The sequence below is a fragment of the Nycticebus coucang genome, chromosome 17 (genome assembly GCF_027406575.1).
Source record: "Nycticebus coucang isolate mNycCou1 chromosome 17, mNycCou1.pri, whole genome shotgun sequence".
In the NCBI taxonomy this organism is placed as follows: domain Eukaryota; kingdom Metazoa; phylum Chordata; class Mammalia; order Primates; family Lorisidae; genus Nycticebus; species Nycticebus coucang.
In genome coordinates this window covers 40,196,119-40,222,646 of record NC_069796.1, presented here as the reverse complement: position 1 = coordinate 40,222,646, position 26,528 = coordinate 40,196,119, and the positions used below count along the sequence as shown (strand labels likewise).

Below are 26,528 nucleotides of genomic sequence, written 5' to 3'. Positions count from 1 at the left end.
TATAACATATATAGTCACATGTAAGAATCTGAAGTTCAATGAGTTTTGGACAACGTATACATATGTGTAACAATGCACCCCTCTAATCAAGATATGAAGCATTCCTATCTTGGGGAGGAGGAGGATTCTAACGTCATTAGTACTTCTGGTTTTAACTTTAAAATGCTGAGAACTCTATAGGATGTTTAATGTATGTGTGGGCATAGAATCCTTCAAGTATACTCATAATATTAAAATCCAACAATTTCGTTATGACTGCTATGCATATTTTATCCTAAACATACCTTCTGTGAAGTTTTACAGATGGTGAAGAAAAATTGATATTAAAATTCTGTATCTTTAAAGTATGACAATGGAGCTTTAATAGGAATTGCATTAAAATTATATATTGCTTTGGGTAATATAGACATTTTAACAATGTTGATTCTTCCCAGCCATGAGCATGGTATGTTTTTCCATCTGTTAACATCTTCGGCTATTTCTTTTCTTAGAGTTTCATAGTTCTCTTTGTAGAGATCTTTCATGTCCTTTGTTAGGTATACTCCCAAATATTTCATCTTCTTTGGCTCTACTGTGAAAGGAATAGAGTCCTTGACTGTTTGTTCGGCTTGGTTACTGTTGGTATATATAAAGGCTACAGATTTATGGGTGTTGATTTTGTAGCCTGAGACATTGCTATATTCCTTGATCACTTCTAAAAGTTTTGTAGTAGAATCCCTAGTGTTTTCCAGATATACGATCATATCATCTGCGAAGTGAAAGTTTGATCTTTTCTGACCCTATGTGGATACCCTTGATCGCCTTTTCTTCCCTAATTGCAATGGCTAAAACTTCCATTACAATGTTAAAGAGCAATGGAGACAATGGGCAACCTTGCCTGGTTCCTGATCTAAGTGGAAATGATTTCAATTTAACTCCATTCAATACGATATTGGCTGTGGGTTTGCTGTAGATGGCCTCTATTAGTTTAAGAAATGTCCCTTCTATACCAATTTTCTTAAGTGCTCTGATCATGAAGGGATGCTGGATATTATCAAAAGCTTTTTCTGCATCAATTGAAAGAATCATATGGTCTTTATTTTTAAGTTTGTTTATGTGTTGAATTACATTTATAGATTTATGTTTATTGAACCAGCCTTGAGACCCTAAAGATCTTGAAAAAATAATACTTCGTTTTATATGGAATCAGAAAAAACCTCAAATAGCCAAAACATTACTGAGCAATAAAAACAAAGCAGGAGGAATCACGCTACCAGACCTGAGACTGTACTATAAATCCATAGTGATCAAAACAGCATGGTACTGGCACAAAAGCAGAGAAGTAGATGTCTGGAACAGAATAGAGAACCAAGAGATGGATCCAGCTACTTACCGTTATCTGATCTTTGACAAGCCAATTAAAAACATTCAGTAGGGAAAAGATTCCCTATTTAACAAATGGTGCTGGGTAAACTGGCTGGCAACCTGTAGAAGATTGAAACTGGACCCACACCTTTCACCATTAACTAAGATAGACTCTCACTGGATTAAAGATTTAAACTTAAGACATGAAACTATAAAAATACTTGAAGAAAGTGCAGGGAAAACTCTTGAAGGAATATTTTATGAGGAGGACTCCCCAGGCAATTGAAGCAGTATTAAAAATACACTACTGGGACCTGATCAAACTAAAAACCTTCTGCACAGCCAAGAACATAGTGAGTAAAGCAAGCAGACTGCCCTCAGAATGGGAGAAAATATTTGCAGGTTATACCTCCGATAAAGGTCTAATAACCAGAATCCACAGAGAACTCAAACGTATTCACAAGAAAAGAACACGTGACCCCATCTCAGGGTGGGCAAGGGACTTGAAGAGAAACTTCTCTAAAGAAGACTGACATAAGATCTACAAACACATGAAAAAAAGCTCATCATCCTTAATCATCAGAGAGATGCAAATCAAAACTACTCTGAGATATCACCTAACCCCAGTAAGAGTAGCCCACATAACAAAATCCCCAAACCAGAAATGTTGGCATGGATGTGGGGGAAAGGGCACACTTCTACACTGCTGGTGTGAATGCCCACTAATACGTTCCTTCTGGAAGGACATTTGGAGAACACTTAAAGACCTAAAAATAGACCTGCCATTCGATCCTATAATTCCCTTACTAGGTTTATGCCCAGAAGACCAAAAGTCACAATATAACAAAGATGTCTGTACCAGAATGTTTATTACAGCCCAATTCATAATTGCTAAGTCCTGGAAGAAGCCCAAGTGTCCATTGACCCATGAATGGATTAGCAAATTGTGGTACACGTATACCGTGGAATATTATGCAGCCTTAAAGAAAGATGGAGACTTTACCTCTTTCATGTTTACATGGATGGAGCTGTAACATATTCTTCTTAGCAAAGTATCTCAGGAATGGAAGAAAAAGTATCCAATGTACTCAGCCCTACTATGAAGCTAAATTATAGCTTTCACATGAAGACTATAACCGAACTATAGCGCAAGACTATGGGAAAAGGGCCAAGGAAGGGGAAGGGAGGGGGGAGGATTTGGTGGAGGGAGGGTAATGGGTGGGGCCACACGTACGGTGCATCTTAGAATGGGTACAGGCGATTGCACTAATGTACACAGCTATGATTTAACAATAAATAAATAAATAAATAAAAGAAAAAAAAATTCTGGAGAGGCTCAGCACCTATAGCCCGGCGGCTAGGATGCCAACCACATACAGCAGGGTTGGCGGAGTAGAACCCAGACTGGGCCTGCCAAACAACAATGACAACTATAACAACAACCACAAAAAATAGCTGGGCGTTGTGGCAGGTGCCTGTAGTCCCAGCTACTTGGGAAGCTGAGGCAAGAGAATCGCTTAAGCCCAAGAGTTTGAGGTTGCTGTGAGCTGTGATGCCACAGCACTATACCAAGGGTGACATAGTGAGACTCTGTCTCAAAAAATAATAATAATAAAATTAAATTAAAAAATAAAAATTCTGGAGAATATAAACAATCACATGAAGGAAAATTAAACAACAAAAAATTAAAACAGCTTGGAAAATTATAATCCAAACCGAATTCCAGATCCTGAAAATATCTGAATACCAGGGCTAGTTTGAAGAGTGGAGTGAATATGAATTAGGCAGTGCAATTCCCTGGTTGTTGAGTGTTTCTTAGAATGAAAAAGGGATCAGGAAGAAAAATAAACACAAAGGTAGCTCAGCCACTAACCCCAAAACATACCAGTGTAGAGCTATCAGAAAGTTTATGTTCAGCCTTTTAAGGATTTGCCCATTTCAATAGATTATCACAATGGAAGAAATCAGAGTAAACAGGGATCATTTTACTATTCATGTGATCACATGAATATCTGTATTGTAACCACAAACAATATCTGCACTTGAATGTTTCTCAGGTTTTCAAACTATACATGCTTACAACTCACTCTTGATTTCTCTTAAATTTACCCTTCTCTACATCTCTACATCTTCTGAACCTACATCCTTCTAGTTCCTTAATTTGGCAATCCAGAAATCACTATTAGTCCCCATCTCCTTCATTCATTGTATTTATTCAGTGAACAATATTTTGAGAATTTACCACTTGTCAGGCAACAATCTTGTCAGACAATGAGGACTATAATAATAAACAAAATAGTCCCTGCCCTAATGGAATTTATGTTCCACCTAGTCCATTAAGTCTTATTGAATGTATTTCCTAAATGTATCTACAGTTCACCCATTTATCTACTGACTGCCCTTTAATACAAACCAGCACCAATTCTTACCAGAAACATTGCCATAGTCTCCCATCTGGTCTTTCTATTTCCATTTATAATCCTCATAAATATATTCTTTATATAGCAGCCAGAGTAATCTTAATAATACAAATTATATCTTGCCACTGCCTTGTTGAAAACCTTTCAATAGCTCCTAAGGCTCGGCGTCTCTAGCATAGTGGTTACGGCACCAGCCACATGGAGGTGGCTAAACAACAATGACAAGTGCAACAAAAAAATAGCTGGGCATTGTGGTGGGCACCTGCAGTCCTAGCTACTTGAGAGGCTGAGGCAAGAGAATCACCTAAGCCGAAGAGTTTGAGGTTGCTGTGAGCTGTGATACCATTGCACTCTACCGAGGGTGACATAGTGAGACTCAGTCTCAAAAATAAATTAATTAATAGCTCCTATGTACAAGGGTACTTAAAAGAACATTCAGAATTTTAACTATAGCTTACAGTGCTCTGCCTACCTAATTTGTCTCATCTATGATTTTCCATTTTCAATTGCTCAAGTCACACCTTTTTTTTAAAAGACCTTTACACATGGTATCCCCTCTGCCTCACAATTTCTTTTACTCTCCTTGTTACCTATCTGACTTCTTCTCATCCTTCAGATCTCACTTTATTTATTTTTTCATTTTTTTTTTGACAGAGTCTCACTTTGTTCTCGCCCTCAGTAGAGTGCTGTGGCTTCATAGCTCACAGCAACCTAAAACTCTTGGGCTCAAGCGATTCTCTTGCCTCAGCCTCCCAAGTAGTTGGGACTATAGGTGCCCACCACAACACCTGGCTATTTTTAGAGACAGGGTCTTGCCCTTGCTCAGGCTGGTCTTGAACCGGTGTTCTCAGGCAATCCACCCACCACAACCTCCCAGAGTGGTAGGATTATAGGAGTGAGCCACCGTGCTCAGCCTTATTTTTTAAGAAGGAAAAAGAAATTTATTATTTTCCTAGTGTGAACCAAAATGAAATCTCAAGACTTCCTTGCTAGTGGATGATTCACTGTATCCCCTTCTTGGCCAAGGGGATCCCCTAAAGCTGAGTTGCTAGCTGTGATAAAGAAGATTAGAGTTGCTTCATTACAATCCCCTGCCTTCTTAGCAATGTCCTTTGTGACTCATTAATAGGTCTAAGGCTATGCAAGATACACCTGTAGAGCCTCAATATAGTCAACAAACCACTTGGTCTGGGCATATGCCTGGCTCAGATCTCACTTTAAATACCATTTCCTGAAAGACATCTTCCTTGACCTTCAGACCAGGCCAGTCCTTCCTATCATAAACTCTCTCTTAGTGCTCTTATATTTCTTCTTGGTGGCATTTATCAGACCTGTAAAAGACCATGTATTAGGATGGAGCCAATTAAGGTAGGAATCATATCTCTCTTGTTAATTGCTGCAACCCTGGCACATGTCTTGCATATAGTAGGCAGTTAACAAATACTTTTTTTATGTATATGTGTAAATGAATGAATAACCCCACTACCAGACTTGGGCAAACAGCAATGTATACTGTTTCCGGGTGGGCTCTCCCATCCTATACACTGCAGAGAATGGAAGCCTGAACTTATTGGAAGTGGTTTAGACTTAGTTTATATTATTTTTCATTATATTCTCATATGATATGGTGTGAAAATGGAGTGCCCTTCTCCTCTTATTTTTCAAAAGCATATGGAATATACAAAAATCAGGTTTTTATAAACTAGAAATGAACAATCAGAAATTAAAATTTAAAATGATACTATTATATAGCATTCCAAAACATCAAATGTATAATTTAATGAAAGATATAGAAGACTTCTACACTGAAAACTATAAAACATAGCTGAGAAAAATTAAAGAAGACCTAATTAAATGGAAATATATACCATGTTCATGGATTGAAATCTCACTATTGTTAAGATGATTCCCGCCACCCCCAGCTTCCCTGATATAGCTATAGATTCAATGCAATCCCATTCAAGACCCCTGCAGGTTTTGTCTCCCTGGAAATTGACAAGATGATTTTCATTTATTTGGAAAGACAGGACAATGAATAGTCAAAACAATACTGAAAAAGAGGGGGAAAAACTTACCTACCTGATTTCAAGACTTACTATATAGCTACAATAATAAAAACAGTGCTTTTAGCAAAAGAATAGACAAACAGATAAATGGAACATGACAGAGAATATAGAAATTGAACTACATATCCACATACTTTCAGCAAGGGTGCCAAAACAATTAAAAAGAAAGAGAAAAATCTTTTCAATAAATGGTGCTGAAAAATATGAGGAAAAAAGAACCTGACCTCCCCACACTCACTGAATTGCTACCTCATACCACATGCAAATAAAGTATGTTTTAAATAAGGTAAGTAGAAAGAAGAGTCAAAGGGTGCCAAATAAATGCCCTTTGCTTACCAGAAATATTCAGTCTCCCCTGATGAACTGTTATAGTAAAATATTACACAATAGAAATCCAGTACATGCAAGTGACATATATCTGCTGAGAAACTTGACTTTTCTTGGTTCCAAGCTTTGAAAGACTCTTCAGGTGAGCATCAGAATCCAGATTGAAGATGGCAAGTTATCTGATTTGCTAAATGCCTTTTAGAGACCAAAACCCAGATAATACTTATGATAAAATTAACGTAGCTTTGATGGACCACAGAATACACACCAATAAGGAAATCTATTGTGAGTACCAAATATATTTTTATGCACCTTCCTACTAATATTCTTTTTTTTTCTTTCTTTTTTTTTTTTTTTTGTAGAGACAGAGTCTCACTGTACCGCCCTTGGGTAGAGCGCCGTGGCGTCACACGGCTCACAGCAACCTCTAACTCTTGGGCTTACGCGATTCTCTTGCCTCAGCCTCCTGAGCAGCTGGGACTACAGGCGCCCGCCACAACGCCCGGCTATTTTTTTTTTGTTGCAGTTTGGCCGGGGCTGGGTTTGAACCTGCCACCCTCGGCATATGGGGCCGGCGCCCTACTCACTGAGCCACAGGCGCCGCCCTTTTTTCTTTCTTTTTAAAAACAGAGTCTCATTTTGTCACCCTGGGTAGAGTGCTGTGGTGTCACAGCACCAGCAACCATAAACTCTTGGGCTCAAACAATTCTCTTGCCTCTGTCTCCCAAGTACCTGGACCAAAAGGCACCTGCCACAATGCCCAGCTATTTTTAGAGATGAGGTCTCGCTCTGGCTCAGGCTGGTCTCGAACCTGTAAGCTCAGGCGATCCACCTGCCTTGGCTTCCCAGAGTGCTAGGATTACAGGCGTGAGCCAGTGTGCCTGGTTTATTCCTTTTCTTTTGACTTACAAGTACTTCTTTCACTCTTCTCGGTTTCCACATTACCCATTTTACCTAATTTTGCCTTGCGAAGGTCATTTTCATTTTCCCTTTTTTGGTTATATTTTGAATTGCAAGCTTCCAATTCACTGACAGTGAAATAAGTAAGAGGAATTTTATACAGAAATACTATTTTATAAGTGTTGAAGTACTTGTGAACTGCTAGTTCAGAGAAATTCTGTGCTAACATTATCTGGTTTCCATTTGTACAATCACCTAATTAGAAGGAACAGTCAATATCCAACATTTTATGTGAGCTCAAATTCACTTAAAGGATTTGAATTGGCCTGATTTTCCAAGCCTTAAATAAATCATAGGCAGAGAAGCTCTTTGTAACGATAGAGAATAATGTAAATGAGCATGAGTAGGGGAACAAAATGTACTCTAACTTCCAGTTGGAAGAGCAAGCTTCAGTGTGAGAAGGAGCCTGGAACACGGTCAGAAAATGCTACACAGTGAAAAAATAGTTTTCAAAATTTAGCAGTTTCCATTAGTCTTATTCTTAGATTTATTGAAATGATAGGCTAACTTTACCAGCCAGATATCTTTTTGCAGTGCGGGGTTTCTTAAATACAGAGAAAACGAAAAAGTCATGTGTTGAGTAAGAAATGATAAACAGAGCCTCCGCGCGGCGCCTGCGCACGCGGTGACCTTTAACAATATCTGGCTGTGGACCTCTGCTGGGTCCAGCCGTTGCTTTGGCGTTGAGATGCTTCAAAGCATTATTAAAAATGTGTGGGTCCCCATGAAACCTTACTATACTGAAGTTTACCAGGAGATCTGGATCGGAATGGGGTTGATGAGCTTCATTGTTTATAAAATCAGGAGTGCTGATAAAAGAAGTAAAGCTTTGAAAGCTCCTGCACCTGCTCATGGTCATCACTAACCAGCCTCACTTGGAGCACACAAGAGATGGACCCGTAGAGCTAAGCAAAGCTGTGTCACATGGACTGTCCCTGTGTACTTGTATAAGTAGCATGTACTCATGGCATGAATAAATGTGTCTGTGAGATGCAAAAAAAAAAAAAGAAATGATAAACAGTGATTCTGAGTTGTGAACTTGTATCTTTTCTAGTACAATGACCAAGATTTCTCTCCCTTTTTCTGGATCACACAATTCGAATATCAAAGTAAAATTATAAAATATAATCAAATAAGTATAAATATAAAATACACATAATCAAAACATGTTACCTACCTACAAGGTCCTAAATGCTCTGAACAGTCTGATATTCTTATCACGCCCAACCACTGTCCCTCAAGCTCACCATGTCAAATACAGTATTTCTCATTTTAGGGCCTTTAGCCTTGCTGCTGGAAATGCTCTTCTCTGAGATTTTTGAAAATATCCCATGCTGGGTGGCACCTGTGGCTCAACGGAGTAGGGTGCCAGCCCCAAATGCTGGAGGTGACGGGTTCAAACCCAGCCCCGGCCAAAAACTGCAAAAAAAAAAAAGAAGAAAATATCCCATGCTACAAGAAAAGTTGCTTGTGATTAAACTTAGTCTCATCAAAAATTTCTCACCTTGGGGGTGAATTTCTGGCCCAAACAATTCAAATCATCACAATCTTCCCTTCCCCAGAGGGGATTCCTTCAGTGAGGTTGCTATTGAGTCCTGAGGAGTAGGGCTTCAAAAAAATGGATTTCACTCATCGCTGGCTTGGCTAGGAACAACACTCGTTTGGTTGGAATATGACATCATTGAGTGACAATAACCCTGAAACCTGGGGCCAACTATGGGGTACAGATCTGGGGAGAAAGAATCTGAGAGAGGACCATTTTGGGGTCTTTGGCACTTCAGAACCAGCACAAATAATGCAATCAGGAAGAATAAAAAAGAAACTAAAGCTAAGATAATCACTAGATAGAAATTAATTTCGGATTCAGATTTTAACTTTGTAGTAGTTGTTGAGGTCTAGCAGCATCTCCTGTCAATGAAAACTAGATGCAGCATAGCCGTGGCCGAGAGGGGAGGCTATTATCCACTGTGATGCACATCCACCAGCTGGTGCTGTGTGGCAGTGTCTCTGTCAGCCAAAGAAGGAACCATGAGCACCTCACCCGGGCATGCACAGCCCCAGGCTAAAGAGCCTGGGCTCATTGGCTATAGCACACGGTAAGAAAGCCATGCATTGTGCCCTCGTTGGCAGCTCTGCTACCACCTTGATGACCATGTATTCAGACTCTGAAGTGTGAGGCACCTTATCAAAGTGCGTCAAGCTGGTAGGCCTTAGAGCTAGGTACAGTACCTGTAGAGCATTGTCATTGCCATTGCCCACCAACAGGCTCAGGCTCAAGTCAGTGCTGACTGTGGGTAAGCCCTGGTAATGGGCTTGAAGCATCAACTTGAAGGAGCACTGTGCAACCACTCCCCACCTCTGTGGGCTCACCGACACACAGAATGTAAGTGCTTATGACTCCAAGTCACTAGCCATCATCATTGAGTAGAACATGTGACCATTGGGCCCAAAGACTGAGTTGGAGGAGCTCCCTTATGCTATAGGAGGCTCTGAGAGGATTGTTCTCAGTCATTTGGACCACCTAAGACTGCTAGTGGAAAACTAGAACCTTGTCATTGATATTTCCAATGTGTAGGATGACCTTAGTGCTGGAGCTGAGGGCAGCTTGCCACTGTTGGTGGCAGTGATGATAAGGTTGTACATTGGGGTTTGCTCCTGCTCAGTTAAAGTTTGCAGTAATTATTGGAGGAAGATTTGATTCTGAAAGGTGCATTTTCTTGTATCAGACATGTGACCTCCCATTTTCTCCTGAATCTTGAATCTCGTGATTTAAACATAGCGATTACTGTCCAAGGTGCAGAATTGAGAATCATTGTGGAAGTAGAAGTAAAAATCACCTCTGGGATATCATAATCTACAATTTCAATCTCAGTTGTACACCAGGCAACTAGTTCCCCTCTGTCCCTTGATTCCAAAACCATGGGATATTTTTTTTTAAACTCTTTAAACTCCATTGTACTTAAAGTTTGTTTATCTTCACTCTCGTAACCAAGGCCAAACCGGACACAGGTACTCTGGACTGTGAAGGCATACACAAACTCCATCCACGTGGATGCATGAGAGCTGTAGTGAGGTCTTCCCAACTGCTGACTCTTCAAGGGCATGTCTTTCTGAAGGCTGAACTTATATACATATCCTGGCTGAACACTGGGGGGTGGTTGTTGTCATGATCTGCTTTTCCAGTTCTAGTGGCTTCTCTAATTCAAGTTCAATATATTTCCACTATTTGTCTCTTTCATTTTACAAATATAGTCTTGCTGCTAAAGTGATAATTTTATAAGGAATTGATTCCAACATCCAGATCCCTCTTGGTTGCCCAACCTTTTTTCTTCTTCGTTGCACACTGTGTGAAGGAGAGTTGTCTTGGGCCACACATTGAATACACAAATGCTAATGAAAGCTGATAAGGAAAGAAAAGGTCTATGTATAATTTTTGTGATATCTACCACCACAGATAAGCAAAAAGTCTTCATATAATCTGCACAATGCTGTGGGCTGCAGGTTGGACACCCCCTGTTTTCTAAATATATGGTACAAACTATATTTGAGGGGTATATCTGTTCCATACCCATTTGGTCACTCACAAGTAAGTCTCCCAGTTTCTTCACTAAGAGTGAAGAATTCTTTTTCAGCATTAACCTGCAGCTTCCAAACAGGTAAGTGAAGGACACTGAGATCCAGATGTGTAGTAAGGTTTCCCAGAACCAAACCCTCAGCCAGCTCCCGGGGATGGAACATTAGATCCACTCAGAGAAAGGCTGGCAGGAGAAAAAACTGTAGGAAGGGAGGCAGTACTTGCCTTGGTCCCACCTAACCTGTCAATCTGGCTCCATAGTTCTCATCTCCCCTACAGCCAGCAGAGAAGGCCCTTTTCACTATCTTTGGATTAGAAAGTCTCCAGCCAAGAAAGAGCAGAGCTGGTATCTGTATGATCCTGGTTGAGATTTATAGTAGGAGTCACAATAAGGATATTGTGGGTCTGCATTTGTATTTCCATGCCATTAGATTAGAAAGGCCACCAGGCAGGAACATTAAGGGATCCTTTGGTTTATTTCTGTTGTTTCCATGGGGTCCCTTCTCTAGAACTGCAGCCTGAAGAAATCAGAAAGTGACTTTCTGGGAAGTTGAGAGCAAAGAGAAAGATGTGTCTCACTGGAATTTGCGAGCTGAAAGGTGGTAGTCAGTCGTGCTCTTACAGTTAAATATTCCTGGGAATTTATAACCTCAGTGACTTTAACTCATGAAGTCAAAGCGATAATTTCTTTTGATTTCTTCTTGATGTCTCAGTATTTTTAGGTTAAGAATCTCTATCTGCCTCTACTCCATCTTCCATGATTTACTTTTTCCATGTAACACAATCTCAGGATGAAAAGTTGGCTGAATCTCAGTTGAAGATACATAGGAAGTTTCTAAGAGGTTTCACAATGTGGAAATTTTATGGATTGAGGAATCTATTTTAAAATTTTGACAAATGTCCAGGTCGTTAGCTTTGTAAGGTAAGTCAACATTTGGCTCTTATTAGGGGTTTTATATAGATGGAAAGCACATATAAAATAATTGGTTTTGCACTATGATTCTTTTCCCCCAAGAGATCATTTTCTTTCTTTTTTTTTTTTTTTATTGTTGGGGATTCATTGAGGGTACAATAAGCCAGTTACACTGATTGCAATTGTTAGGTAAAGTCCCTCTTGCAATCATGTCTTGCCCCCATAAAGTGTGACACACACCAAAGCCCCACCCCCTCCCTCCTTCCCTCTTTCTGTTCCCCCCAATAACCATAATTGTCATTAATTGTCCTCATATCAAAATTGAGTACATAGGATTCATGCTTCTCCATTCTTGTGATGCTTTACTAAGAATAATGTCTTCCACTTCCATCCAGGTTAATACGAAGGATGTAAAGTCTCCATTTTTTTTAATGGCTGAATATTCCATGGTATACATATACCACAGCTTGTTAATCCATTCCTGGGTTGGTGGGCATTTAGGCTGTTTCCACATTTTGGCGATTGTAAATTGAGCTGCAATAAACAGTCTAGTACAAGTGTCCTTATGATAAAAGGATTCCTTTCCTTCTGGGTAGATGCCCAGTAATGGGATTGCAGGATCAAATGGGAGGTCTAGGTTGAGTGCTTTGAGGTTTCTCCATACTTCCTTCCAGAAAGGTTGTACTAGTTTGCAGTCCCACCAGCAGTGTAAAAGTGTTCCCTTCTCTCCACATCCACGCCAGCATCTGCAGTTTTGAGATTTTGTGATGTGGGCCATTCTCACTGGGGTTAGATGATATCTCAGGGATGTTTTGATTTGCATTTCTCTAATAAGGAGATCATTTTCTAATCAATAAGAAAGTACTGAAAGTACTGAAAGTACTGAGTACTTAGAAGATGTGCAAACCACTGTGTGAAATGCTTCAGAGAGCTGACTGTGAACTAAGAAATTATACCTATCCTCAATGACATTACACATAGTAGATTTTTGTATGTCTTATCTAAGAGAAATCATGGCAGTACCAACTTCCTTTGCACACAGATAAATTATTTTCTCTGACTCCATATCTATCTGATGACTTTTTTTTTACATTTTCCTGAATCAGAGCTCTTCTTATATAGTATCCAGAAGCTTCATCCTCTATAAAACATTTTTTTCTAGATAGCTTTGCCATCAGCTATCTTTTACCATCAGTATTTTAAGAATGCATCTTAAATAGTAGGCTCTGTTATTGGTAGCTTTCTACTAAGTATGGTTTCCTAAAAGTGAACCCAAATTGTAATATTAGATTTCCTTTCCTAGATTTAGCCTTATCAGTTTGATTAATATCCCTTCACAGACACATGTTTGCTTTTTTGAATCTAATATTATATATGAGGAAAAAGTAGATTCCTACAAGAACTACTCAAGATAATTCATGATCACAGCTATCCTCTGTTACTAGTCACTAAGAAAATTACATATAATCCACTTATTTATCATTAACCTTCTTTTGTTTTTTATTTTTCTTTCTTTTTTTTTTTTTTTTTGAGACAGAGTTTCATTCTGTCACCCTGGGTAGAGTACTGTGGCATTATATCACACAGCAACATCAAACTCTTGGGCTCAAGTGATCCTCTTGTCTCAGCTTCCTGAGCAGCTGGGACAACAGGTGCCCACCACAACGCTTGGCTAATTTTTCTGTTTTTAGTAGAGATAGGATCTTGCTCTTGCTTAGACTGGTTTCGAACTCCTGAACTTAAGCAATCCACCCACCTTGGTCTCTCAGAGAGCTAGGATTACATGCATCAGCCACGGTGCCTAATTGACGAGCCTATAATTATCCTTCTGATTCACTAAAAAATGATCTATGAGTTGTGTAGTCTTAGCAAGGTTCCTAGGGTCTTGTTGCTTCAAAAAGCATAATACCTCTTCTGGAATGAAAGTGGTAGAAGCATGCCTGATGACAGATTCCTTTACAATTTTAGGTTTTATGGAACAGTGGAGTTAGAAGTTTTAAGTTAAATATTTCAACTAACTTGTTAAATGAAACAAATGCATTCTCACCTGCTGTAACACATACAGAGACAAGTGAAGTCCCTGAAATAATTATATTATTGAAACCAGAAGAAATGTAAACATACCCAAACCCATTGCTCAGCTATATTCAGGAAATGATCAATAGATATCTTCTTTAAATTATTATTATTATTATTATTATTATTATTTTTCCTTAGGTTAGCAAGCCCAGGCCAGGTTTGAGCCCACCACCTGCGCTACAGGGGACCAGCACTCTAACCACTGAGCTACAGGCACCCCCGATCAATAGCTATCTTAATTATCAATCCTAAATTATCAATAAATATTCTGAATATTCTATATCTAAGCCATTCGCTTAAATTCTCATATGGCCAAACCTAACAACTGCAACCTTCAGGTTTTGGTAATCCCAGTTAAATCATCCAAAATCCTCTTGGGGTAAAGTGCTCCTTTAAAACAAGGTTCAGGGATGTTGGGTTCAAATCCAGCCCTGGCCAAAAACTGCAAAAAAACAAGAAAAACACAAGGATCATAGGACCCTTTTTTAGACTATATGATGATTTAGAGAAAACTAACACTCACAATATTATCTCATATAAAACAACAATTCCCCCATCTTTATGGCTTAAAACTGTGACTTCTCAATATAGAGTATGTGATACTTAAAATTTTAAAATTTTTGCATTAGTTTTTGGAAAAAATTTCAAATAGTTTTGGTTCTAGCTACAGGTCATCCCATTGTACTGCCTGGAGATGATTTGTGAAGCACACAAATAATTATTACTTTTTCCAATAGAATGTCAAGTATGATAGCATTAAAATATGAATCCTTTTGTCAACCATAAAATGGCTACTATTGATTAATACATGTTATGAACCAGATGATTGATATGTTTTCTTTAGTCCTTACCACAGCCTTTCAAATGATATGATTATCCCTATTTTGCTGAAACTCAAAGAGATCATGTATACAGATTATATGACACAATTACCTAATTGCAATCTTTCTATAATACATCTTAAAACTCAGAATATTGGTTATCAGTAATCCCCAGAGCACATTTATTCGTTTGTTTATTCATTAATTCAACAACTATTCAATGAAGACTATTCAGTCCAAACTGGAAGCACAGGTGAGATCAGTGATGTTTTAAACACAGTTTAAGGGTTATGACTATTCATGCCCTAGCTCTCAATGACTTGTCCCTAAATCAAGTTAGGTGAACAGAGACCATGTGAGCTTAGCTTCCCAAATAATTCTGTTTTCCTATTATGTCTTTCATTTTGACTTGACCACCATATCATATGAGAACTGGCCATGTCACAAAAAGATTGTGACAATTTCTATAAGACATGGGGAGGAGTGTGCTCTATTTGGCCTCTACTTCTCTCAATATTACCTAGATAACACTCTACTTACTAAATTCTATTTAAAATTTAACGTAAACAAAAATTTTGTATTTTTTAAAGAGATGAGATCTTAATTATGTTGCCTATGCAATTCTCCTGCCTCAGCCCCTTTTAGTAGTAGTGGGTCTCTAGGTGTTCTCTGCCTGGCTCCAAGTTTTGTATTTTGAGATAAATATAAACATTTCTTTTTAAAAACAGCACACAAGTAGAACCACACAATCTATATTTTTTTGTCTTGGTTATGGAGCAGCATAAAGTGACATCTGATCTCAGAAGCGGTATCATTTAGAGCTATTGGATTATCTATTGTTCGCTTATATTAGTTTTAAATATTGTGTTTTTGAACATAAATGGGCAATGAATAAAGAAAAAAATAAAAAGAAGAAAAAACATAATTCATTTATGGTTCCCTACACCTTTAAAGAATTCATCAGAAGCAATCAGGCAATGCTTTTCCAAGAGTAACACACTTTAGCAGTCAATTTTTGTTAAACACACTACAGAGTACAATAAGCAGAAAGTTCTCAGGAAGCACTTAGAATCTGTGTACTGTCCAGAAAATTTCCCATATTTGTAAAAGTTCTGAGGAATCCATTATAGAAAACAGAGGGAATTACTGCAAATTGGCCACAGTACCAAAAAAGCACTCAAAACACATTTTGTTAATTGTGAATATCCCACAAAGTCATTATTAATATCGTCAGTGCAAGGCTTGCACCTGTAGCTCAGTGGTCAGGGCACTGGCCACATACGCCAAGGCTGGCAGGTTCAAACCAGCCTGGGCCTGCTAAATAACAATGACAACTGCAACAACAACAACAAAAATAACCAGCACCTGTAGTCCCAGCCACTTGGGAGCCTGAGGCAAGAGAATCACTTAAGCCCAAGAGTTTGAGCTTGCTGTGAGCTGTGACACCATGGCCATGGCCCTCTACCGAGGGGAACATAGTGAGATTCTGTCTCAAAAAAGAAAAAAATCATCAATGCAAGTAAAGTGAGCAAAAGAAATGTCTAACTTGGAAAAATATATAGACATTGCACTACTGAAGTGCATAGTAGAGGTGAAAAAAATCTATATAATTTTCCTCATTACAAAACACACAGTATATATTTCAGTGAGAAAGTTTTAACAAATAAAAAATAAACCACCATATTTGGAAGTTCATGGGTGATATAAAACCATGAAATGATTTAGAATACTGAGAAAGTATAAACAGATGTATCCCCAATGGCCAGAATTATTGTACTTTAAAAGAAACTAAATATAACTTATGAATTTGCCAGCAATCGCAAATATAGCTAACAGCCGGTCTATTTATAAAAGTTTACTAAAATTTTCATTTATATTTTCCATTGAATTAGATTTCTCCCCTCTAGGTAAACCAGTGGTTCTTTTTTTTTTTTTTCTTGTAGAGACAGAGTCTCACCCCATGGCCCTCTGTAGAGTGCTGTGGCCTCACACAGCTCACAGCAACCTCCAACTCCCGGGCTCAAGCGATTCTCTTGCCTCAGCCTCCCGAGCAGCTGGGACTACAGGTGCCCGCCACAACGCCCGGCTATTTTTTGGTTGCAGTTTGGCCGGGGCTGGGCTTAGAACCCGCCACCCTCAGTATATGGGGCCGGCGCCTTACCGACTGAGCCACAGGCGCTGCCCCAAACCAGTGGTTCTCAATCTTCCTAATGCCGCGACCCTTTAATACAGTTCCTCATGTTGTGGTGACAGCCCAACCATAAAATTATTTTCATTGCTACTCGATAACTGTAATTTTGCTGCTGTTATGAATCGTAATGTAAATATCTGATATGCAGGATGTATTTAGGCGACCCCTGTGCAAGGGTTGAAAGTGGTGGCAACCCATAGGTTGAGAAATGCTGAGATAAACAGATAAATTGGCATCGGATGCTCTACACAAAGCTGCTGCATGGTCAATGAGAAAAAATATTAAAAGCCCAACAATAAAAAAATATATATATTAAAAGCAGGAAAAGGGTATTATAGCTGATAAATTAAACTAGAAAATCAAACTAAACTATCCAGTACTTAGTATTAGCAAAGTACTTTATAGATTGTTTATAAATATATACTTATTATATAAAATATAATATATATGTGTACATAACACTATATAATTATTATAAAATAGGCATGAGGGAAGGTGACTGGGCTGCCAGTCTGCCGCATATATGTAAATTTATTGATGTCTGTTTTATAAATTCCAAATTACACTAATTATTTATACCAAGGGATATTTTGCTCCAAGCTCAGGAAGAATATTTGATATGGACTCACCTGCATTAGTGCATGATTATCTTTAGAAAATACTGAATCACCTGACAGCAAAAGAGGCTCGCTTTTCTCAGAGCTTTCCTGGCTGATGAGCGTGTCTGCATAGTTGGGCTGGGGGAAGATCAGGTGACTCTTCCGCGAATCCGCAGTGAGGGAAACCTCGTGGGAATAGGTCTGCAGAAAGGTCCGCACCCCGTCCACACCCACAAAATGTGAAGAAGGAACGCCCGCCAATCCGTCCCCCGAAGACTGTAGGCGCGATGAGTGCCAGCGCCACAGCCTGATCGCCAGCAGCACCATGACAAAGGCCAGAAAGACACAGGAGACTGCTGTCACTGCCACCACCAGATACAGAGTAAGGCCTGAGATCTCAGAGTTGGCGGGAGACTCCAGGCTACTAAGATCTGCCAGGACATCAGGTATACTGTCAGCCACAGCTACAGTGAGCGTGACAGTGGCGGAGAGAGGAGGCTGGCCATGGTCCCGGACCGCCACCACGAGGCTCTGCTTGAACGCATCTTTGTCCAGAAGGGCCCGAGCAGTGCGCACCTCCCCTGTGTGCAGCCCCACCAAGAAAAGCCCTGGCTCGCTGGCCCTGAGCAGGCGATAGGACAGCCAGGCGTTCTGGCCTGAGTCTCTGTCCACCGCCACCACCTTTGCCACCAGATAGCCGGGCTCTGCAGAACGGGGTGCCAGCTCCAGGCCAGTGGAACCGTCAGTGGGGACGGCAGGGTACAGGATCTCGGGCACATTGTCATTCTGGTCCAGCACGAACAGGTTCAGCGACACGTTACTACTGAGGGGCGGGTCTCCGCGGTCACATGCCATCACTTGCAACTGCAGGTCGCGGAAATGCTCGTAGTCGAAGGAGTGCAACGCGTACAGGACACCCGTGTCCGAGTTGATGGAGACATAGGAGGACACAGCCTGCCCTTGGAGAGTGTTCTCGGCCAGGGAATAAGTAATCTGGGCGTTCTCCGCACAGTCGGGGTCGTGGGCTGTTACCGAGACAAGAGAGGCTCCTCTAGGGTTGTTCTCTGGGATATAAACGGAATAGGAAGCCTGAGGGAAGACGGGAGGGTTATCGTTGGTGTCAGCTACGTTCAGTGTGATGTGAGTTTCCGTGGACAGGGGCGGGGTTCCCTGGTCAGTGGCGGTCACCGTGATGTTGTAGCTAGGAACCTGTTCCCGGTCTAAGATTGTATCTGTTACTAAACTGTAGTAATTTCCATAAGATTTTTCCAACTTAAAGGGCAGATTTCCTTGAATAAAACAGATCACCTTTCCGTTTTCCCCAGAATCTTGGTCATTTACATTTAAAAGGGCAATTAACGTCCCTCTGGGAGAGTTTTCCGGGACAGAAGTAGTGAGAGTGGTGACTACTACTTCAGGGGCGTTGTCATTCACGTCCTGAACAGTGATCAGGACTTTGGCTCGTGCAGAATATCCTGCGTTATCCATGGCTTGCACGTCCATCTCGTAGAATCCTGATTCCTCGTGGTCCAACTCCCCTATTGTTGTGATTGTCCCTAAATTACAATCTAGCTTGAAAACTTGGGCCGCCTTGTCGTCCACATACCGGAAGGAATACTTCACTTCCGCATAAGCCCCTTCGTCGGGATCTGTGGCATTTACCAGAAGCAGCTGAGTGCCCACAGCTACATTCTCCGGAACGCTCACGTGGTATTCCGACTGAGCAAACGCTGGGGCGTTGTCGTTCGCATCGAGGACTACCACGCGGATGCGCGCGGTGCCGGTGCGGACCGGGTCGCCGCCGTCCGAGGCCGTGACAATCAAGTGGTGAGCCGCCTTTACTTCGCGGTCCAGGGCGCGCTCCAGCACCAATTCCGGATACTTACTACCATCCGCTCCATTTTGCACATCCAGGGAGAAGTGAGTATTCGGGCTGAGCGCGTAGCTCTGGAGAGAGTTCTTCCCGATATCCGGATCCCAAGCGTGGGGAAGGGGGAACCGCATCCCAATGGCTGCATTTTCACTCATTTTTATTTCTAATTCATTCTCGCGGAAGTAGGGCGCATTATCGTTAATGTCCTTCACTTCTACTTCCACACCGTATATTTTCCCTTTATCCTCCATCAGAATCTCTAGGTTTAGTTGACACTTGATGGCCCCCATACAGAGCTCCTCCCGGTCTATCCTGCCCGCAGTAACCAAGCTACCGCTTCTCCGGTTCAGGGCGAAAAGTTGAGTCCTACCTCTGGAGACAATGAGGACTCCGCGTTCTGCCAGCTCCTGGGGCGCCAGTCCCAGATCCCTGGAGATGTTGCCCACCTTAGAGCCTTTCTCCAGCTCCTCAGGAACCGAATAGTGTATCTGGGTGCATCGGGTTTCCCCCAGGATCCCCAAGACGATTCCCAGCAGGACCAGCCCCTTGCAGTCTTGATGCAGTCGCGCAGGAATCGTCATTTTTCTCCAGGATTATTTCCAATTCTGCCCTAGACCACTGATGTCAGAACCAGCTCTTCAGCTCTTAAAATCGGGGCAAGCTGGGGGGCCAGAGTTCCTCCGTTCAGTTTCGTCACGGTTCCAGATTTGGTTCATTTCTAGCTGCTTTGTGCTTTAGGCGCGTGAAAGGCGAGCGAGATCGCTGCTTTTCTCTCCCTGATTGGTGAACAGCGGCGCTCAGAGTCCTAACCAATTACTGCACAATCTTGAACTCGGGGAAGGGATTTTTGGTTTTTATACCTGAAATAGCTCCACCTACTGTTATTCAAAAAGGGATGGAAATCCACGATATTTAGTAGAAACTTCAGTGAGCTTTTTATTTCTCTATAATTTTTCATATAGAGCTACTTTCTTGATATTATTTTCCGTAGCTATCTGTGTATTCCAACTTTTTCTAATGAACTTTTAAGCAAATTTGAAGTCAGCAATTGTGACCTTATAATTTTAGTGTATCTGCTTTGAGATCACTCTCATCCCACAACATATCTATTATGGGGGGCTTCTCCCTAGCAGTTTCCTGTTTTGAGAAATCATAGAATAGAATAATTTAAAATGCTGATGCCTATAATTTGGGGCAAACATTTTTCAATAGATTTCTTAAATTTGCCTGACTATAAGAACTTTACCAGGTTGTTGACATTTAACACTTAAAAACTGAATTTTCATGCTAATATGGAAATGTAAAAGTAGGAAATGTGATTATACACATTATCAGAATCAGAAGTTAAGTGAAGAAACATTTGAATTTTTAGAATAAAATGGAAACATTGTAACTTTCATTGGAGATAATAACAGTACTTCACAATTCTGTTAATACATTATATTTCAAAAAAATGTTTAGTGTTGAAGAAGATGCAGTAAAATAAAATTAGTAATCTAAAGAATATAATAGACTTACCTTTTCCTGGGTAAAAGACCTAATTCCAATTATTGAGAATTACTGGTAATACCTTTGGAAGCTCATCAAAATATAAGAAAAAATTATCCCTAAGAAATAACTGGCTGCTGTACTTTCATGAGTGTAAATGAATATTATCTTTAAGTTGGGAGGAAATTTACATGTAGCTATGAAAAATGATTATATTTAAAATTGAGCTTGCTCAAAGAGAATGTATCAGAATATTATCATTACCATATTCTTATTTTTCTAAAAGCCTTTTCCCAGTGCATCATGGTGGCAGGCTCCTGTACTCTCAGCTACTCCTGAGGCTGAGGCAGGAGAAAGCTTGAGCTAGTAGTTCAAGTCCAGCCTGGACAACATATCAAGACCGTATCTCTCTTAAAAAAAAAAATCCCCTTTCCCCACAAATTTTCCTCTCAATTTATAGTTAACAGAGCAAAAAAAAAAAAAAAAACCATGATATACTTAATATGCTGGTATCCCAAGAAACACTCATAGAAAAAATACATATTTCAATTAAAAATATTGGAATGACCAACAGTGTTGTAACTCCCACTTCTTACAGTAGTTTGTGTTCATGTGTAAAAAAATCTCAAAACACTCAAAACCTAATAATGAAGTTACAAGTCCACACAGATAGGAACAGAAAATATTGAGTGGGCAAAAAAAACCTGAAGCAATAGTAGATATGTTTAAAATTTTCTTGCCAAAATATTGTTTTGAAAATTAAACCTATTTGCAAAAACAAATTCATTGAAACTCACGTGAGTAGAAGCAACAGAGTCAGAGGTTATCTTGTAATTCTCCTCCTCAGCGAAATTTACTACCAAAGAAGCTTCATTAGAATTGTCTAGTGGGGGAACCATTTCTGGCGTCATGGTGAGAAAATCAAACTTTGTTTTTTGAGAATCAGAGGCAAGATACAGGTTGTAGGAATAAGGCAAAGTCCCCTCATTGTAGTTGGGAGAAACCCCTGGTCTAGTGTTAGAACAGAGTTCAGGCTGAAAGCAGCCCCAGGCAGCTGGGCTGGAAGAACTTCGCAGGCGCAGGGCAATGGCCAGAATCACCGCGAGGAGGAAAAGCACTGAGATCAAGGCCAAAGCCACCACCAGGTAAAACTGGAGGTCCGCCTGGGGATCAGAGGGCACAGGATCATCACCGAGGTCTGGCAGCACTTCCTGCAGGCTGTCTGCGAAGACTAGGTGTAGCGTGGCAGTGGCCGACAGAGACGGCTTTCCACCGTCACGCACAGCGACTAGGAGGCGCAGTCTGGACACGTCCCTGTCGCCCAAGGCACGCGCTGTGCGCACCTCGCCCGTGCGTAGTCCCATACTGAAAAGCCCAGGCTCGCTGGCCTGCAGCACGTGGTAGGACAGCCAGGCGTTGTGTCCAGAGTCTGCGTCCACCGCCACCACCTTGGTTACCAGATAGCCAGGCTCTGCCGCTCGCGGTACCATATCGAAGAGCGCTGAGCCGTCTGGCCCCAGCGTTGGGTACAGCACCCGCGGCGCGTTGTCGTTGCGGTCGTCCACCACCACGCGCAGGCTCACGTTGGCGCTGAGAACCGGTGAGCCCTGGTCACGGGCCTGCAGTGTCAGCTCGAAGGCGCACAGCTGCTCGTGGTCGAAGGCGCGTTGCGCAAACACCACCCCGCTCTGCGAGCTCACAGACACGTAGGACGTTAGCGCCTGTGTCTCAAGGTCACTGGCCACGATGGAGTAGAACACGTAGCCATTGGACCCCAAGTCAGGGTCCAAAGCACTGACTTGAGCAATGGAGACTCCAGGTGGGTTGTTCTCGGCCACGTGAACCACGTAGGTCTCCTGGTGGAAAACTGGAGCGTTGTCATTGATGTCTCCAATGTGTAGGGTGACGCTAGTGCTGGAGGAGAGAGGAGGTTTTCCCCGGTCAGTGGCAGTGATTATGACATTGTACTCTGCAGTCTGCTCCCGGTCCAGGGCCCCATCTGTTACAAGCTTGTAGTAATTATTGGCAGACGATTCAATTCTGAAAGGAATGTTTTCTTTTATGAGACATGTGACCTCCCCGTTTTCTCCCGAATCTTTATCATGCGTTTTAAACAGAGCCACCACAGTTCCAGGTTCTGTGTCCTCGGTTATGGAACTGGTCACGGAAGTAAAAACCACATCAGGGGTGTTATCATTCTGGTCTAGAATTTCTACTATAATTTTACATTCGCTGGTCATACCTCCACCATCCTTGGCTTCTATATTCATGGTATAACTTCTACTGATTTCAAAATCTATAGAGTCTTTGGATTTAATTTCCCCATTTTGATGGTCTAGCATAAACATATTTCCAATATCATCTCGCAGTGACTTGAAGGAGTAGGTTATCTCTGCATTGACACCCTCGTCCTGATCGGTGGCTGTAACCTTTAGCACAGAAGTGCCTGGAGGCACGTTCTCACTGAGGCTGACTTTGTATACATCCTGGCTGAACACTGGAGGATTATCGTTGGCATCGGTGACCTCTATTTGAATTGCAGCAGTGCCAGTTAGGACCGGGTTGCCCCCATCCATCGCTGTCAGGACCAGGAGATGGGAGCTCTGTTGTTCCCGGTCCAGGGGCTTCTCCAACACTAATTCTGGGGCATTCTTGCCTTCAGTCTTGCCCTTCATCATCAGAGAGAAATGCTCATTAGAGCTGAGCTGGTAACTCTGGAGAGAGTAAAGTCCTACGTCTGTGTCTATTGCAGATTCCAGACCAAACCTAGTACCTGGAATTGCCAATTCATTGATTTGTAAAACAATGCGATTTGGGGGGAATTGAGGTGGATTATCGTTTATATCTTCTATCATAACCTCTATGTGAAAAATATTTAGTGGATTCTCTGCTACAATCTCTAAGGGCACAACACACAGAGGATTTGGGGGACAGAGCGACTCCCGATCAATTCTCTCACTCACAAGTATGTTACCATTCTCCCTGTTCACGGTAAAGTATTGTTTCTCTGCGCTAACTCTGAGGTTTCGGGTCAACAAATCCCGAACGTGCAGTCCCAGGTCCTCAGCGAGGTTCCCCACTACCGAGCCCCTGGGCATTTCTTCGGGAATAGAGTATCGAATCTGCTCGGAGAGAGCCCCGGAGAACAAAGGCAGCAGGTAGGGAAAGAGTACTTGCCGCCGCCAGGTCCCGCTCCTCCGCTTCGCTCTATTTCCCATCTTTCTCTTGAGTTGCTGCAGCTTCCGGCGTTAAAAGAAAAAGGCTTCACGAATTACTTATAAAATATTTGCTTTCACTCGCAGAAAATATGATGCTCCCAGTTTGGGGCATCACAATCCATACAGAATCAGATTTGCCGAGAGAGAGCGTGAGTCTGGGCCAGTCTTCTTTCTGACTTGCTTCTGTGACTGCGCAGAATATCACTCGGGATAGGTCTGGGGCTCCAGCTCTTGCAGCTTACTGGCCAACAGCGGCGCTCTGAGTCTATTTAGAAAACTGCAGTCAGAAGCCTTTGCAAATTCAGTAGGATTCGGTATTCTGAGATATGTTGAACTGGTGTACAGAGATTTGGGCACTTTATGACTTTTGAATGTGCTTATTTTCCAGTGTTTTCTACCTGAGAAGAATCCATAGAGAAAGGGTCCTATAGAGCAGCCATTAAGCCAGTAATAAGAAGTTAAAATTTTTTCTTTATAAAATCGGAGCCAGTGTACATGTTGGAAGAACGAGCCAAAGTCTTTTCTTCAGATGTAGAACAAAGACCGCGTGGGAAAATAGCCCCACCAACTGGTTTGGAAAAATCTCGACAGCCATGAAATGACACCCAGTATCATCTTCAATCTGATATGCAGATAATTATCCTCTTCCTTTTTTTTTTGTAGAGACAGTGTCTCACTGTACCGCCCTTGGGTAGAGTGCCGTGGCGTCACACGGCTCACAGCAACCTCTAACTCTTGGGCTTACGCGATTCTCCTGCCTCAGCCTCCCGAGCAGCTGGGACTACAGGCGCCCGCCACAACGCCCGGCTATATCCTCTTCCTTTATTCAGAGGAAACTGAAGTAACACTTAAAGCTATATAGGGCATACTCAGTATAAAGATGGTCAATGTCATAAAAATCTTCCTTGTTACTTATAATAGAGATTTATGAAAAGGGTTATTAAATGGTTTACACTTTCATCATAAACAGACTATAAAGGCCTAGTAGTTTGCCACAGGAATTTAATGACATGAAATGTTGAGTGCATTTCATTTTTACTCTCTTTTTAATTGGATTATATGTTACACCTTAACACAACTTTATTACTACCGCTGAATCAAAAAAACCTTCTTAATATCAAGTGTAAAAGCTAACCTTTCCTTTTTGTTCTTCAGGATCCTGGTTAAGAGCTTCAAATAAGTTTAGCTTATGTTTGAAAATATGGAACAATCTCCCTTTCCCAGCCAAATGTCTCATATATCCTTTTTTATTCTCTTAATTCTAGTTTAATCTTGAATCTTTTTTTTTCAGTTGGTAATTCCATAAGCATAAATCCTGTCCCTGAATGCTCAAAACCCTTAACATTTTTCTTGACACCAAAAATAATTTAGGCATCTGTTGGAAGAGTTCCCTATCCTACAGTAGAATTCCTTTTTGACCAAGTACTAGATACTCAGTTTACAGATAATTATATTACAGTCAAGCCCTAAATGAGAAATAAACTTGAAGGTAATTTAGGCCACACATCTAGAAATGATGTGAGAGAGTTGAGCTAAACTAATTATGGAAATGTTTCTTATGATAAAAATCCCTAGATAAGTCTCCTTTCCTCACTTAGCTTTTCTAGACATTCCTTTAGATAACATGTATGTCACTGGGTAACAATCAATCTAGTTCTGAATGCAAAAACTGAGTATAGTTTTTTGCGATACAAAATTAGCTTATAGAGAAGGGAGGAATCAATGAATCCTAGGTATATTAAAAATGAACAAAAAAAAATAACCAGAGGAACAACTGCCAAATCAGTTTCTTACAAAAATCTATTAATAAATACCTACCCTAGCTTTTATAATTCCTAAGCTATTATATATAAATAAATCTGAAAATATATACAGCAGATTTGAAAATAAATTTTTTAGAAGCATTGAGCCAAAATTATTTGTATATGTGAATTCTCGACATTTAAAAACCTCCCACTTATACACATAGACACAAAGTAAAATATAAAAGAAAATAATACCAGTTGAATAATTCAATTATTTCCTCAAAACAATCTATTGACTTCATTGTAGTAATGAAAAAGATATCTAGAACTTAATAAAAAATTGTGATGCACATTTCCTTGCTCAAGAAATTTCAGGGCGGCGCCTGTGGTTCAGTGGGTAAGGTGCCGGCCCCATATACCAAGGGTGGTGGGTTCAAACCCAGCCCTGGCCAAACTGCAATAAAAAAGTAGCGGGGCATCGTGGCAGGCGCCTGTAATCCCAGCTACTTGGGAGGCTGAGGCAAGAGAATTGCCCAAGGATTCGGAGATTGCTGTGAGCTGTGATGCCACAGCACTCTACCAAGGGTTAATAAGCAAGACTCTGCCTCAAAAGAAAAATTAAGAAATTTCAATTATGCAAAGCCAGTCACTGTGTCTTTTTTGACAGGATGAAGAAAAGAGACAATGATACAAACATATTACCAGCTATCTGGATTCAAAGGAATTGTTTCATGCCTGGAGAAATGCTTACATGTGTGAGTCAGTGCTTGTGTATAGGTAAGAAAACTAGAGCAAATATGCCATTAAATCAACAGAGTCATATTTGAACATCAGAAGTAATAACAAATAGCTGGGCATGGTGGCTCACGCCTGTAATCCCACTGCTTGGGAGGCTGAACTGGGTGGATTG

At 40.9% G+C, this 26,528-nt stretch overlaps 2 protein-coding genes across 20 annotated transcripts in view; one reads left to right on the top strand and one right to left on the bottom strand.

Annotated features, from left to right (window-relative positions):
- The window catches only part of LOC128568860 (protocadherin gamma-C4), a 187,890-nt gene that overhangs the window by 57,605 nt on the left and 103,757 nt on the right, over positions 1-26,528 (bottom strand). The window contains exon 1 of one of the 19 annotated variants that reach the window (XM_053566802.1): positions 21,453-24,042. The exons of 15 other annotated variants lie outside the window; for them this stretch is intronic. In XM_053566802.1, coding sequence (XP_053422777.1) covers positions 21,453-23,873 — 2,421 coding nt within the window. In that variant the 5' untranslated portion in view covers positions 23,874-24,042. Of the gene's footprint in view, positions 1-17,324; positions 19,996-21,452; positions 24,043-26,528 lie in introns of those variants that run through there. 3 more of the 19 variants (XM_053566799.1, XM_053566812.1, XM_053566816.1) reach the window with 3 other exon arrangements.
- Positions 7,722-8,137, top strand: LOC128568865 (ATP synthase subunit ATP5MJ, mitochondrial). The gene has a single exon (XM_053566821.1). It carries the CDS (start codon positions 7,806-7,808, stop codon positions 7,980-7,982), a length of 177 nt encoding a protein of 58 aa, XP_053422796.1. The 5' UTR covers positions 7,722-7,805; the 3' UTR covers positions 7,983-8,137.

Bases quoted from the DNA above. Each gene is read 5' to 3' on its own strand.
- LOC128568865 (XM_053566821.1), top strand. From the start codon at position 7,806: ATGCTTCAAAGCATTATTAAAAATGTGTGGGTCCCCATGAAACCTTAC.